This window comes from Dermochelys coriacea, chromosome 26, assembly GCF_009764565.3.
Source record: "Dermochelys coriacea isolate rDerCor1 chromosome 26, rDerCor1.pri.v4, whole genome shotgun sequence".
NCBI classification, from domain to species: Eukaryota; Metazoa; Chordata; order Testudines; family Dermochelyidae; genus Dermochelys; species Dermochelys coriacea.
The window spans coordinates 2,552,982-2,569,156 of NC_050093.1; the positions used below are offsets into that span (position 1 = coordinate 2,552,982).

Genomic DNA, 16,175 nt, shown 5'->3' on the forward strand with positions numbered 1-16,175 from the left:
AAAGAAGCTCACCACAGTAGCACTTAACTTCAAAACTGAGAACTACAAAAAATGGGGAGGCTAGTTAAATGGAAATTAAAAGGAACAGTCACAAGAGTGAAATGCCTGCAAGCGGGCAAAAATAAAAATCACCATCATAGCTAAACAGAATAATGAGGTGGTGAGAGACAAAAATACATCCTTTAAAAACTGGAAGTCAAATGCTACTGAAGAAAATAGAAAGGAGAATAAACTCTGGCAAGTCAAGTGTAAAAGTAGAATTATGCAGGCGAAAGTAAACAAAAAACCTAATCTGAAAAGCAACTAGAAAGAGACACAAAAACTAAGAGCAATACATTTTCTAAGCACATCAGAAGCAGGAAGCCTGCCAATTAGGTAGGGCACTGGACAATCGAGGTGCTAAAGGAACACTCAAGGAAGACAAGGCCGTTGCGGCGATGCTAAATGAACTCTTTGCATCAGTCTACATTGCAGAGGATGTGAGGGAGATTCCAAACACAAGAGCCATTCTTTTGAGGTGACAAATCTGAGGAGCTGTCCCAGATTGAGGGGTCAATAGGTGGTGGTTTTGGAACGAATTGATCAATGAACCAGTAAAAAGTCACCAGGACCAGATGGTATCACCCAAGAGTTCTGAAGGAACTCTAATGTGAAATTACAGAACTACTAACTGTAGTCTGTAACCTATCCCTTAAATCAGCCTCTGTACCAGATGCTGGCAGATAGTTAGTGTAATGACAATTTAAAAAAAAAATACTCCAGCGGAGACCCCGGCAATTACAGGCCGGTAAGCCTAACTTCAGTACCAGGCAAACTGGTTGAAATCATAGTAAAGAACAGAATTGTCAGACATAGATGAACACAGTATTTTGGAGAAGAGTCAACATGGCTTTTGTAAAGGGAAATTGTGCCTCACTAATCTATTAGACTTCTTTGATTGGGTCAAACAAACATGTGGTCAAGGATGATCTAGTGCATATAAAGTACTTAGACTTTCAAGAAGCCTCTGACAAGGTCTCTCACCAAAGGCTCTTAAGCAAAGCAAGCAGTCATGAGGTCAGAGGAAGGTCCTCTCATGGATCAGAAACTGGTTAAAAGACAGGGAACAAAGGTAAGAATAAATGGTGAATTTTCAGAATGGAGACAGGGAAAGATTGGGGTCCTCCAAGGATGTGTCCTGGGAACTGTGCTGTTCAACATATCAAATGATCTGGAAAACAGGTAAACAGTAAAGTGACAAAGTTTGCAGACAATACAAAATTACTGAAGATAGTTAAGTCCACAGCTGACTGTGGAGCGTTACAAAGGGAACTCACAAAACTGGTGACTGGGCAACAAAATGGCAGATGAAATTCAGTGTTGACAAGTGCAAAGTAAGGCACATTAGAAAACATAATCCCAACTATACATGCAAAATGATGGGCTAAATTAGCTGTTCCAACTCACAAAAGAGATTTGAGTCAACCGGATAGTTCTCTGAAAACATCGCTTAATGTGCAGTGGCCATCAAAATAGAATATTAGGAACCATTAGGAAGGGGATAGAAAAGAAAATATAAAACCTCAATGTCACTAAATCCATGGTACACCCACCCCTTGAATACTGCAGGCAGTTCTGGTTGCCCCATTTCAAGAAAATATATTAGAATTGGAAAAAGTACAAAGAAGGCAACAAAAATGATGAGGGGGATGGAACAGCTTCTGTGTGAGGAGAGATTAATAAGATTTGGACTGCTCAGCTTGGAAAAGGGAGGACGTGGGGGGGGGAACATGATACAGGTCTATAAAATCATAACTGGGGTGAAGAAAGTGAAAGTGCTATTTACACCTTCACACAACCCAAGAACTGAAGGACACCCACTGGAAGTAATAGGCCGCAAGTTTAAAACAAACAAGTACTTCTTTACACTTTTTATAGGGGAGGGGTAATCCATCCGATCTCAAGACTAAACCTTCGTCGGCTGGGCTTATTTTTTCAAGGCAAATTCTGACAGTGATCATGTCCCTAGAAGAGGGAATAAGAGTGGCAGCAAACTAGGGAAGTGCTTTTATTTTAATAGATGTAAATAAAGCTCGTGTTGCAGGGAGGACGAGGTGCCACGGGGTTACTAACAGGGCAGGGAACCTTTCATTACAAGGATTTGACTCCATTTCAGTGACCAGCAGTTAGCATCTGGCCTCTGTAAAATGAATGGGTGGTCTAAGCCCACTTCTCCCTGGACAGGGAGAACCACCACTTTTAGAACCCTTGCTGGCAGCCTCAGAATGGCCAAAGGAGACCAAATTCCTGCTTTGGGGGAGGATAGCCTTCTATTGGCAGGGGACAGGGTGTGCATGAAGCTGGCCCTGGCACTGCCCATCAAACCTGCAGCATAGACAGAAGGCTCCTGGGTTGTCAGTGACACCTTGCACCACCACAAAGTTGTACACGAAAATATATGCTGGAAGCCCGGTGGGGGAGGGGAGGAAGGAGATGCAGGAGAGTGAAGCAGCTGCACAGCTGGGGAACAGACGCTAACAGTGCCATGCTTTCCCCATTAATGACTTGTCATGTTGGCACTCCCTCCTCCACAACCACAGTGATCATAATGGCCCAGTTCCTCCCTCTAGGCTGCCCTCAATACCACTCCTTAGATCGGCAGGGCAGGAGAGGTCATGGCAAGAAGGCAAAGTGCATCTCTAATGCTGCATACCTCCTCACATCAGCTGTAGGTCTCGGACACAGCTGTGGCCATATTTCACTAAAGGCCAGCGGCAGATCCTGCCATTTAAGTCCTAGGCATCTCTTTGGTGGTGCTGCTGCTGCCGCTGAGTGCAAACCAAGACACACACAAACGGAGATTTGGAAACCAAACGTTCATTGGCGACCTAGTTTGTTATTTGAATGCCGCTCTCCAGAATTCAGAGTCCACTGCATTAACCCACTAGGTTCCTGCAGTACCATGATCCCTGGCACTTACCTTCTAGTCTAGATCATTCATTGCCTCATTAAGCCCCACTAGCATCCAGTTTCCACTCAGGAAGTGAGTGGAGAAGATAGGAAAGAAGGGAAAGCAGGTGGGCTTCATGGAGGGAATATGAGCTAAGGAAGAAAGATTCACAGCTGAGTCCATCATCATTTAGTCCCATTCTTCTGTGGTCCATAGCAGAAAGCATATTGAAGATCAGGGCTTGTTTGATATGTAAAAATACAAATAGCCCAAACTTGTTATTGCTGTAGAAATCAGGGTGGAAAAGCACCATGTAGGCCAGGAGATTGTCATTCCTTGATAGCTGGTTGTCAGGTGAGCCAACACAATCTGTAGTGATAGCTATTCTACCACCTTCCTTTTTATTTTTTGGGGTGGGAGGTGGGGAATCATTGGCTAATGCTCTCTATCATTTCTTCTCAGTTTCCCTTGCTTCTGCTTAAGGCCTGTTCCTTGCTCAGGTACTTCCTGCTGTCCCAGCCTCCTTGGGGCTAGAGAGCACAAAACACTTCCATACCTCTGGCTAGCCATTTTAGCCTATGATTATTATGGACGTATCTGTACCCCATAGCCAAGAGGTACGAATATGCCTCTTAAACCAGCTCTACAGAATTGGGGGGCAGTGCCACCCAGAGGCACAGTGAGAGAACTGCTCCCCTCATTTCGGACGCTGTACAGTCTCCGTTTATTTTCCCCTCTGATCAAGAAGCCTTTCCTCTTATGCAGGCAAGCAGGCCTTTTGCTTCAGCTGTCATTCAAAGCAACCCCCTCCTCCAAGACAAACCAGTCTCACTGAACATCACCTGCATAACATGGGGCAGTCCTGCATAGCAACTGTCCCACCGCATTCATCCAAAACACTGGAACGTAAAAATAACAATCATAGACTAAGGTCAGAAGGGACCATTATCTTTAATAGCTTTGTGATTGGCACAGATGGTATTAAATTCACAACAGTTTTATTAACATACTATATCAGACACCACCCTTTGCAGCTCTGACGAGGGCCGTTTGGACTGCATGCAGCGTTGAAGCCATGGAACATAACAGGTTGATTCAAGAGGGTGTTCTTTTCAGTTACATTTAGAAGATAAAACCCACGGCTGATTTAACCAAATACACGTGCACACAGAAGCCTTTTGCCATGAAAAGCAGGTATTGCTACTGGTGATGAAGGTCTCCTCATTCTGGCAACAGACAAGACCCTGAAGCCGATTGTCAAAATGCGAGTTACAAAACAGATCTGCTGTAAACACGGTCAGTGAAACTATGTGCTGCAAGAGGGATGAAAGTTTATATCCAAGCCTGGATGAAACAACTACCTCCTTCTCGCTTTTAGAAAAAGGGGAGGCCAGGGCCAATGAATAAGTGAATTTAAAGATCTGGGAACTATGTTACAGCATCTGTGCAGTGACAATACGACTGATTTCATGTACATCTGGATGCAATGGGGTAATAATACTTTGCATTTCTGCAGCACCTTTCCTCCAAGGGTTTCAAACACACTACAAACAAGCAAGCCTCACAATCCCCTATGTGAGGTAGGTCAGTATTATTATGCCCATTTTACAGATGGGGAAACTGAGGCACAGAGTGGTTAAGTGGCTTGCCTAAGATCACATAGCAAGCCAATGGCAGAGCCAGGAGTCTGAGACAGTTCCCTGCTCTAGCCAGTAGAGCACACTGCAACTGGACTTATCGGGTAGTATATAAATAACAACACTTTACAAGGGGAAAAGGTTAAAGGCTTAAAAGCAGCCTACAAAGACAGGAGATATGTCACCAGTGGTAAGAGTTAGCAATGCCAGTCGGGAGAGGACAAATACAACCTCTGGCCAGCCAGCACACTCGCACCTTTCAATTTACGTGTCAAAAGCAGAGTGCCGTTGACTTACAGTAGCAACTGTGTTCTTTATTCAATCAGTTCATTATTGGAATGGATATATTCTCTTCAGTGTCAATACTGTTAAGTGTTATTGATATGTCTCTACAAAGTAGCTTCTACACATATGGTAGCTATTGAGCCATGTACTCTCTCACTCAAGATGAGTGGATATTTAGGAGATGCCTCTGACAAAATTAAAAACTGGCTAACCAGAAGTTAGTCCTCCATCAGGTAAACCACTCCTCATATTAAAAATATAATCACGGAGACTGCTGGAGATGACTGTTGCTCATTAAATAACTCAATTCTAGTTCTTAAATCAATCAGTTTATCCAATATAGTTATCTAAGAATGATTGTTCTTAAAAGTAGCTAAGATACTAAGTGATTTTTCAATCACAAATTTTCTTGTTGTTTGCAAGTAAAAAAATCCAGTTTCTACTCACATACAATAATCATTATAGGTTCTGAGAACTCTGGTCTATTACCAGGTATTTCCCCTCACTGGCATGACAAGCTGTCACTACGGAAGGAGATGAAAGTGCATAGTTAAGTTTCCCTGGTGTCCTGTAGTTTAGAGCATCTTTCCTCTTTCTATTTAGTGCTCTTGCACAGCCAAGGTCTCCACTTTGCTTTTAGTGTCACTGAGGGCCTTGGCATTGGCTGGTTTGTTGGAGTAGTCCCGCTCTCCAAAAATAACGCTTCCAATCCGGACATTTGTGGATCCAACCTCAATCTGGAGAGAGAAGAGGGAACAAGACAGCCCTCAGATGCTGTGGCTCTGTACAAAGTTGTCCCACAGACCATTAGCTCTATCAGTAACCCAGCTTGGGACTTAATCAGTAGGACATACAAGAATGCATGTCCTCTATTCCCACATGCAATCTTTGCCCCACATTTGGGCTTCAAAGTGCCCTTTTGATCATTTATTCCAGTAATAAGCCATTGTGCAAAAGATATCCACCTTTTACAAGTTAGCCCTATTCCCATGATGACATTAGATCCCAGAACAGAACTGCCGGAGTTTGTTAGCCCTGCGCTTGCCTGCTTTATAACAAAAGAGAGGAAGGATGGCCCAGTGTTTAGGGTGCTAGCCTGGGACCCGGGAACCCCGGGTTCAGATGCCCTGTGAGAGCTTGGGCAAGTCACTTAGGCTTTGTGCCTCTGTTCCCCACTGCACAATGGGGATAATAGCACTGCCCTGCCGCACAAGGGTGTTGTGAGGAGAAATACATTAACGATTTGGAGGGGCTCAGACACCCCAGAGATGAGGTCCATGTAGGTACCTTAGATACACAGGTTGTGTCCTTAACAGAATCAGTGCTCAGAGTCACACTAATGTGGAAGTCACTGGAGCGAGCCTTACTCTAGAAAGGGTCATGACAAATGGGAGAAGCTATCAAACAGAGATCAAAGATGACCTAGTTCTAAGATTACAGTTAAGATCAGTCTCAGTTAATGAGATTTAGCTTCAGAATCTCAATGCAGGATGGGCTGCAAGGTCTGGTTGTTGGATGCCTGGCCTGTGCGGTCACTATCCCTAGGGAGAGGTGGCACTGGTGGGATGACTGCTACCTTAGATCTTGGATGGCCAAAGGAAACCAGACTTACTGCATGTTGATAGTCTGTAGACATGCCCATACTCAGCTCAACTTTCTCAATGGGGATATTTAGCTTTTCGCATATGTCCTGTCGCAAGGATATCAAAACCTGAGAGAGGAAACAAGGGGCAGATTACACATTGCTCAGCAGTTACACTGAAAAGCATTCAGTGTGTCCCGGAACAAGCTTTAGGCTATTCTTTGGAGATTCCTTCCATCTGGCTGCAGTTCCCATTCTCCCTGTTCAAGGACTCATGCCTGTTTTTAAGATACCTCATGAGCTTTTGGAAATGTACAATGCAGCTTATCTGTAGGCCACATTAGTGACAATACACACATCCTCTCAAGGGACAGGGAAACACAGCAGTGTGCCTGGAGCAGGTCTGCTAATTCGGAGCAGCCATAGGACCGTACGCTACTTGACCTCAGGCACAGGCCCCTCAAAGGCGGAAACAGCAAAAGCAAGTTGAGGTTGAAGCTTTGCCTGAAGGCAGATCTGTCTGATCAGGCGATTCAGTGCATTTCCTCAGCAATCTTCACGAGACGGGTGCCTATGAATATCCTGGATACAACCTCAGGAGAGGACTGGTGGGATTATACAAAGGACCAGGCTGTTGTAAGTTATACTTCCTTGTAAATCTGTAAATCAGACAACATTAAATTGACACCTTTGCACCTCCAGGAATAAGGGTGCATCAGCATTTCCAAATCCTGTGGTCAAGGTGAAGCTGTGCTAGCCTGCGTTTTGGAACTAGGAGTCAGGAACTCCCACGTTCTCATCTCAGTGCCGATACCGATGGCCTCTGCAGCCACACACAAGTCACGAACCTCTAGGTCACTCCATTTCTCTTTATGGAATAGGGGACAATACTATTACCTACCTCAGAGGGGACTCAGGATATTGTCTTCAAAGTGCTTTGCAAACCAAGAATGCTCTAGAAATGCCAAGTATTAAGGAGTGAACATTGGAGTAAGCTAAAGACTATTTTCATTTGGAGCCTTACTGTCATACTTCCCACAGAAGCTCTTTAGAGCAGGGACCGTCCGTGTCAGTTTAATACATTGCCTACCATGTAGGAGCTTATCCCTGACTGAAGTCTTTAAACACTACCACAATACAAACACCAACCAACAATTCACTTCCTTCCAATACCCAGGAAAGGTTTGTAGAACACTTCATTAGTTACCACACGCAAATGACACTGGCAGAAGCTATACTTACGCAGTTACGGGTTTTTTCTATAGTGTAATTAAATGAGAGTTTGTTAGAGAGATTATCTGCCTCAGCCAAATGGAAACTACTTGTTCAGATATAAGGTGTGACCTATGGAACCCAGCAGCCTCTTACTGATCCTGACAAGGCCTGGTCTACACCTAAAACTTAGATCGACTTTGCAAAGTCACTCAGGGGTTTGAAAAACTCACTTCTGGAAAGCAGTGGATTTACTTCAATGATGGAAAACCCCACTCCGTCACTGCAGTGTTTGCACTATAGCTTTGCCACTGTAGCACTTGTAGTATAGATGTACTATAACTCTTTGCAGCATAAGGTTGTGATCACATGGCGGGGCGGCCCTTTAAGGGAGCTGGGCTTAGCTGCAACTGTGTCTAATCATGCATCGCCCAGGCCAGGAAGTCAGGCATAGCTTGCAGATCACCTGGTCTTCAGATGAAAGGCCAGCAAGCAGCTCAGTTAGGAGAGGCCTCTTCAGGAGATGCAGGGACTTGGGAAAGGACCTGAAAGGGGGCTCTCTCCACCAGCTAAGTGGAAGACTTTCCTGGAGATATCTCCTCTCTAGACAGGGCAGAGGCAGAAACCCTCTGAGGAAGAGGCTTGAGGAGACGCCATGCAGCTAGACCTGGGGATGTGTTCTGGTTTTGAAAATTAAACCCATCCCTGAAGAAAGGGACTGAAATTCTATGGCTGTTGGGAGTTCTGACACCATGGCCAGGGAGCTGGTCGCACTGACTTACGTTCTTACAGTAGCGTGATTGTATCTCCCAGCATGTCTTTCTGAAGTGAGCCTTTTAAACTGGAAGAGCTAAGCAACAGTAGCCCTTAATTAGCTGTTTTGTAACTGGATGCTGCACCTCTCTCATCCTGCTGCTATATACCCGTTTCCTTGCCTCATTGTGGAAGAGATGGCATAGTCTCAGTCAGTTGGGTTCATGGTAGCTGTATTTCCCCTTACAAGTAGTGTGGTGGTTGTCTGTTTAGCTCTGTCCTCCACAAGCCCTAGCCAGGATTACTGCCAGAAGGGCTAAACTGTGGTCCCAGGCACTGGGAATCTTGCCACTGATTTCCAGTGAATCCAAAGACTTGGAAGTCTTACCTGGAAGTCAGGATTTGGTCCCTTACTGAGGTCATGTCCAAAGCTGCCAATTGTCATCAGACCCACAAACTCCAGGCTTGGACACTCCTTGATTATATGCTCCACTGTTCCCACTATTTCTCCAGGTGGGAGTCCATGTTTACCTGAAAAAGAAGGCATATACCACAATCTTGAAACAGAAACACACCGTCAAACTCCATATCGAGTTCCCTGCTCAGTGCCAGAGGCTGCCTAGATATGGTTTTCATTTTGTTGCAACTTAGCCCACCAAAAATCTATGGCCTTCAACAGTATCAAACTAGACACAGGCTCTCTCAAATGGAGCACAGAGTGGTACAGCCACCTGCAGCCCCTCAAGAGCTGTGGAGCATCTGGGGTGGTCTAGTGGATTTAGAGCATTGAAAAGTCTCCTATGCATTCTCCTTAGCACTGCCACCTTGGGCACTTTGACCACTAGCTTCACCTGATGTAGGAGCAGCACCCAAAAGGTCTGCAATACAAAAAAACCCCAAAAACTATCGATGTTAAAAGAAAATCAACCTTGAAAGAGATGGTGACAGTGCCCCGCTTACTCTGTTCTCTGCAACCCCTTCTCTGTGCTTTCAAATATAAGCCCTTGTCTACACTTAAGTTTTGCTGGTATAACTACACTGGCAAACCCTCCTGGTGTAGACATGCAGTTATACCACAAAAAGAGTGCCTTTCCAGTATAGCTTATTCTGGGTCAGCGAGTGAAATAAGGCAAACTGGCAAAAGCACTTTTTGCTGTTAAAACAGCCTCTATGCCAGGGCTTTTGCCTGTGCAGGTGTGTTGTTAAAACAAAACAAAAAACCCCAGCGGACTATAGCAATGCTGGTAAAAACTTAAGTGGAGACCTGGCCTAAAAATGCATGCGTGTCTCGTCACATATCTGATGGATTTTTGTTAGGCAAGTGAGGCTCCTGCCCATGGCCCCATATTTCCAATGGTATTTTGTTTGCTGCATAATTGAGGCCAGGCCAATGTGAGGAATAGCATTTACTGCTCTGGTGATGCCAGCAAAGGATACCCAAGCCTGGCTTTTCCTGTTTTCTTGCAGGATTTACTGCCTCCCCAATCTCTCAGTGATAATGGAGGTTTTTTTAACTGAGCTATTCAGACTGGAAAGAGAGAGACTCCATTTTAAAACAGTGAAGGCAGGTTGAATTTCAGACCTAGAGTAGCTCTAGAAATACACAAATCAGTCTAACCCAGCTACATCGTACCCATCAATAGTGCTAACAGAACATGAAGGTCATTAGCTCAAATGTCCAACCACTTACTATCTTCTCCACTTGTGTTAACTTGCACCATGATTTTAACCTCTGTGATGACCCTTTTTCTGCCACGAGCTGTTCACTTTGTCTGCCAGTTTCACAGAATCCACTGTTTCCACCATAAACAGATTGGGGACAGCTAAGGAGAAATAAAGCAGATTTGAAGGCACTTATGTTGGCAAAAGCACAAACAACTGTAGCTGGAACACTGTCTGCCTCAACTGGCAATAGCCTCTTGTTAACAGTCACCAGGATCTCCCAAGTCCCAGTCTCGGATCCAATAACTTTGCCTTGGGCAAGTCTCTTCACCTCTGGATCTCAGTATCCTCATCCATAAATGAAATGAAAACTACCGACCTCCCTCACAAGGGCTGCGAGGATTAGTTTGTGTAGCACATTGAGAACGTACGGCACTGTAGGAACTAAATGCAAAATGGTACCCAGCTTCTTGATACCAACAGAAGTGGAGAGATGGAGAGAAAATTTCGGTTGCAAACCAAATGAAATAGTGAAAAATCTCTGTCAAGGAAAGAAATGGATTGAAAGAGGATTTAACTGCAACAGTGCTTTCTAAAACCTTAAAGCTGCAGGTGTCTCATGCAGTGCAGGAAGCGTTTAGCTTAAAATTCTGTTTAGACCCCCAGAGCTTACTGTATTTTTCTTGCCTTGCTCTTTCTTACCAAGGCCACTTGCATTAGGAACATGGTGGTGGTTCTTTGGATCATCTGCTCCTGCTGTTTACTCCCCACTTGAAGTCATAAGCTTCTCTCTGCGAAGCAGCAGGGGCAGAGGAACTAACATGCAGACAGGCATCAGTAAGAGACACACAGAAACAGAATGATCTTGTCACCAGGTTTCCACAAGGCTTCAATCATTCTTTAGCGCCATACACCAAAGACAGACTTTAGACTTTGCATAGCAAGTTCAGTGTGCTACAATGTGCATTTGCCGTGGAACACAGATTATTGTGGCCAATTTAGCAGATGGTGGCAGTTCAGCTTGACCCCTTGCTACAAATGGCACATACCAAAATATCCCTCAGTTTTGAGACATCTTCTCCCCCATTCTTATAAGAGGTCACAGTGACCCAGCACAGAGAGCGCTTGGGCTGTAGAAGAGCTAAGTAAACATCAAAAATTCCCTGGGATCAATGAAATACTATTCTGTACTGGATTCAAGAATTGCCAGATAGGATTGGACCATAGCCCCATCCCAGCTCAGTAGCCTGTCTTCCACAGTAACCAGTGTCAGCTTCAACAAACTCACAGTGGGTAAGTATGAGAGTCTACTCCCCAGGAAATTTCCTCTTCACCCCCACTAGAAGTTGGTGCACGCCCAAGAGGTTTTACAGCCCTTCCAATACTTATAGTTGGGTGCACAAAAGCCCTAGTGTAGATGCAGTAATACTCAAAGAGGAGTGTTTTTTCTGATCTAGGCCTTGTCTACACTACAGAGTTTTGTTGACAAAATAGTGGAGGTGTACACATTGAAATGCTCCTCCCACCAATGTAACTCCCCTGCTATGCGGACATAATAAAACCACCTCAATAAGAGTGCAGGCTTATGTCCGTGTAGTTAGGGCAATGCAGTCTTACATGGGCCATTGGCTGACATTCTTGTCAACTTCATGGCTCCAGTGGAGCCATGAAATTGACAAGAAAGCTACCTCAAAGCTGGGCTGCTACCCATTCTCCACTCCAAGCCAGACTGCCGCCCAGTCTCCCGGCTTGGGCTGCCGCCTGGGCTTCTCACTGGGAGCCCTGCCATCCCCCGGGACTGTGGCAGCCGGCCAAACTCTGGGTGTGGATCTCCGCACCGAAGGCGAGAAGCCCCAGGTGGCTGGCCTCCCACCCCCACTCGGGAGCTGGAAGGCGAGGAACCCCCCGGGCAGCTGGGTTCCTGGTGTGGAGCTGAGAGCCCTGGAGCTCTCGGCCCCCCACACTGCCCCTCTTCAGTCGGTGGAAGCACTCATGGTGAGGACGCGCACCGCCGACAGAAGGAGAGTAGCATGGACAGCAGCCACCACAGTAATTACTGCAGTGGCTCTAAGTCGACCTAACACAGGTCGACTTATCTTTGTAGTGTGGACATAGCCATAGTTTATTTTGTTGGGAAACTGGTAATAGATACCAGGAGAAGAACTCATTGGTACACATGAACCGTCTCTACGCTAGGAGGGTTGCTGTATAGCTATACCAGCCAATACTTTCTAGTATAGCCAAGGCCTCATTTATGCACTTTTGAAAGTTTTACCTTTAAATCTCAGAATAGTCCCATTATCCAAGCATCTAGTCTTTTTTTAATCCTGCTAGGCTCTTGGTCTTTGATGTCTTGTGGAAATGAGTTCCACAGGCTGCTTTTTATTTTAGTGGATGTGAAAATTCACAAACACAAAAGCAGTTCTCTCTTGCAGCCAGAGGCAAATATCAGACACACCAAAATCATATTCCCCCAATGAAGGGGCTCCCTGCCTCCTGTGTAACAAAGGTATCACAGAGCTATTTTGAATTGCCTCCAGCCAGCAGTGGACTATGGGAAGGGATAACAGCAGACAGAAGTAAAAGTAAAACACGAAGCGAGGACCATGCTTTCTTGGCCTGTAATCAACTGTACTAATGGGTTAATCAAGCAAGTTATGACACTGGAAGAACTTGTTGCTCCAGGACACTGAGCATAAAGAAGTTAAATTAAGTTTACCAATAAGTTTGTTGACATGGTTCTTCTGCAGATGGCCTATAAAATGCCATTTAATCTCTGGACACGAGGACATAATCTGAGAACAGAGGAAGAATTAATCAGGTTTGAACTGCAATTTTTCCACCAACCAAAAAGCATTTGGGGCTGAAAAATAAATAAATGCATGCACCAGACACCTCTTTCTGTAACGTACTGAGGGAAGTTTAGCTCAGACAGTGCTTCTGGTGCTAATGAGGTTGGTTCCTGTGGGGAGGACTAAGGGAATAGAATGTTATGCAAAGTGGGGGCAAAAAGTTAACCGTAAAACAATGTTGTTTTTCAAAAGCAAGTCATTATCACTGGTCTTTAAAACCCGAGAACAGCCTGTATCTCCTGTTGCAGAGATCATTACTGGCAATGCAGGGTCCACACGCAAGCCTCATGACTAATTGTGCTCATTGACAGGAGCTTCAAGAGTTCTGATAAACAGGCCTGAAACTAAGGATACCCCCACCCTCCACCTTGATTCCTTAAAACATCAATGGAATGTCCGCATAATTGTAAAGATACTTTGCGGGTGACGGGAGACTATATAAAAAAAACCCAACAGTATACTTACTTTGGAGTCTGATGCCTTTTCTAGCAATTCTTGAACCTGAGTGAATTAAAGACATCCTCTTGTTAAAACTACGTCAGGCAATTCTCCATTTTCTGCTGGAAGAGCAGAGGTACTGTGCCACAACCAGCATTCCTGGGACACAGCGTACAGCTGTGCCAGCAAATACAACAACTAGACTTTCCATGGAGTGCGTATGGGGATGATGGTGAGATGGGGACTGCTCTCTCCTCTGTAGCACCCAGTAATGCTAATGGATGTAATACATTGGCATCACGAGCAGAACGTGCTACACGGAGTATAACAGACAGGCACCACTCTGCTAAGAGTCTGGCATTTCATAGAATCATAGAATATTGGAGTTGGAAGGGACCTCAGGAGGTCATCTAGTCCAACCCCCTGCTCAAAGCAGGACCAATCCCCAATTTTTGCCCCATATTCCTAAATGGCCCTCTCAAGGATTGGACTTACAACCCTGACTTTAGCAGGCCAAAGGTAGAAGACGACTCTGAAGTTAGGCAGTAAGCTGTTACTTGTACTGCCACTTTGAACAGCATTCAGATACAGGGTACTCTTTCTCACTACTTTACCAAGAACGCACATCTGGATTTCCCCCCCTCCTCTACCTGGCCACAAGCTAGCATCCTTGTGCACAGAGGTCAGCTAACAGTGCTGTTATCTGGTACAAAATATCAAAGTTTCAGGCCCTGCTTGTAACTCCCCCTTCTTGACACGCTGCCTGAGGTTTAATTGCAAAACAGAGCAGGATGTACAAAGGAGCTAGCCATGAAATACTGCAGCCCAGAATTATGGCGCTGGGTAAAATACCCAGGTACTCCCCTTTCATTATGCCCTGCTGCCTAGGATGGAACTATAGCATTTGTCAAGAAATTAGAAGACAAGAATTCAGACAGTGGTGGTTAACCAAACCTTAAAAAAAGAAAAATGCTCCAGTCCATAAAGAAAACCTAAATGTGGATTTGAAGCAGAGTCCGCTTCTAGTCATCCAGGGGCTAAAGCTTAAGGGTTCACCACAAGAGAAGCTGTCAGACAGTTTCTAAAAGGCACGCTGTAGTTCAAGATCAACTTCTTGGGCCAGCAGGAATCAGTGGGGGCAATTCTATGCAGCATGACGGACTAAATCCCAACAGTCTCATCTGGTCTTAAAGCCTATGAAATAATGGAAGAAAGGTGGGGGCACTTACATAGTTTTCCCAAAACTGCGTTGCCCTTGATTGTAGGCCTCTATAACCATGTCTGCAGGTTTGGTTTTCTGACAGCCACAAGTCGAGGCTGTACAGCAGGGAGACCCTGTCAAAGGAAGCAGTTGTGAGAAGTCAGTGGCATGAATACCAGGACCAAACCTCAAGTCTGCCCCTCAGTTAAGAGGGCTATTCAAAATCTGGTGGAGTTATCCTCATGGCCAGCTACTTAAAACAACAGCCCCTTCTCTCTCCAAAAGCCTGTAGTCTAGGCCAACCTGCTCTGTAGCGCAGGAGGTGCCACAATATGCCACTAAGAAGAAGAATTTAATAACTGTCTTGAGGGGATCTCTTCCACTTGGGGTCATAAAGGCCATGCTAGCGAGATGCTCCATATCTACACAAGGGCTTATCTACGAAGACAGATGAATAAGATGGGTATGAATTTAAAACAGAGTAACTATTCCTGATTAACTCCAGGTGACTAGTGTATTCCACGTTGGAATAAGAGCAATCTGGAATAAAGCACTCTTATTCCAAATAAGAGCATCCCACAGATGGACTCAGTCAGAAATAACACCCCATGTAGATAAGGTCCAGCAATCTTAACAAACAATTTGGCCACATCTACAATGAGAAAAAGCATCGTGTTAGAAGACGTGTTAACTTAGGGTTTAATGTGACTTTGCACCTCATGTAGACAAGGACTATGTTTTTCAAAAACTACTAACCGGTTGCAGTTAGCCCTCTGCTGCTCCTAAGCGTAGCTACAACCAGCTAGCGTGTCATTAAACACATCTGTCCTTGTCCACACGAAGTACAATATGTCAGTTAATATGTTTGTTAACTTTCTAACACAACGTCGTTTCCCCAGTGGTGTGGCCTTACAGAAACTTTTGACACGCTCTTTTACAGCTAATTCCCTACAAACGTTTCTGTCAGGCGTGTACTTCAGAAGAGTGAGAAATCCTCAGTATAGAAAAAGCAGGGCCTTCTTTCAAGCTCTATGTTATGCCACTCAAGCAGCCAGAGCTGGACTGAAGATGACAGCTGGGAGAAATGTATCTGGGTGCTTAGATTAGTTACATTACCAGAATCACTCAGGGACAGCAAAAATTCCCTGATTTTTCCTTCCATTAGATACAACACACAAATACAAGGGGGGATAATCCCTCCTGGCGCCTATGCTTTTAGAAGCGGGAAACAGAGAGCGACGGTTAGTAGCGCAGTGCTGAGGGTGGGTATTTTCAGAAGGTGACACGGGGTAGGGAGCATGTCTTGGGATGGAAGGAGGACAGCAGCCCCTAAAGCAGCTGGGCGCTCTGGTTAGGTGTATGAAACCCCTCCCCTGTGAGACTCCCAGAATTGGGGGGGGGGGGGGGGAAGAACGATAAAAGCTGATGGTTTCAACTGAAGGGAAAGGAAGAGAAAACCCAGCCAGCTCAGGGAGGGGGAGATACGCTCTGCAGCCCCCCAACTCTAAACACCATCCTTCCCCAACCCCCCCATTCACTCCTTAGCACCCGCCTCCCCCGCCCCCCCATTCACTCCTTAGCACCCGCCTCCCCCGCCCCCCCCATTCACTCCTTAGCACCCGCT

General features: G+C 45.3%; 1 protein-coding gene across 1 annotated transcript; it reads right to left on the bottom strand.

Moving 5' to 3' along the window:
• Positions 1–3,861: 3,861 nt before the first annotated feature.
• LOC119848798 (pyridoxal phosphate binding protein) lies at positions 3,862–14,644 on the bottom strand. The gene is given in 8 exon segments (XM_038385027.1): positions 3,862–5,588; positions 6,464–6,562; positions 8,787–8,929; positions 10,089–10,135; positions 10,137–10,221; positions 12,780–12,855; positions 13,378–13,413; positions 14,576–14,644. Coding segments are annotated over 8 exon segments (678 nt in total). The 5' UTR covers positions 14,630–14,644; the 3' UTR covers positions 3,862–5,450.
• Between the last annotated feature and the right edge of the window lie 1,531 nt (positions 14,645–16,175).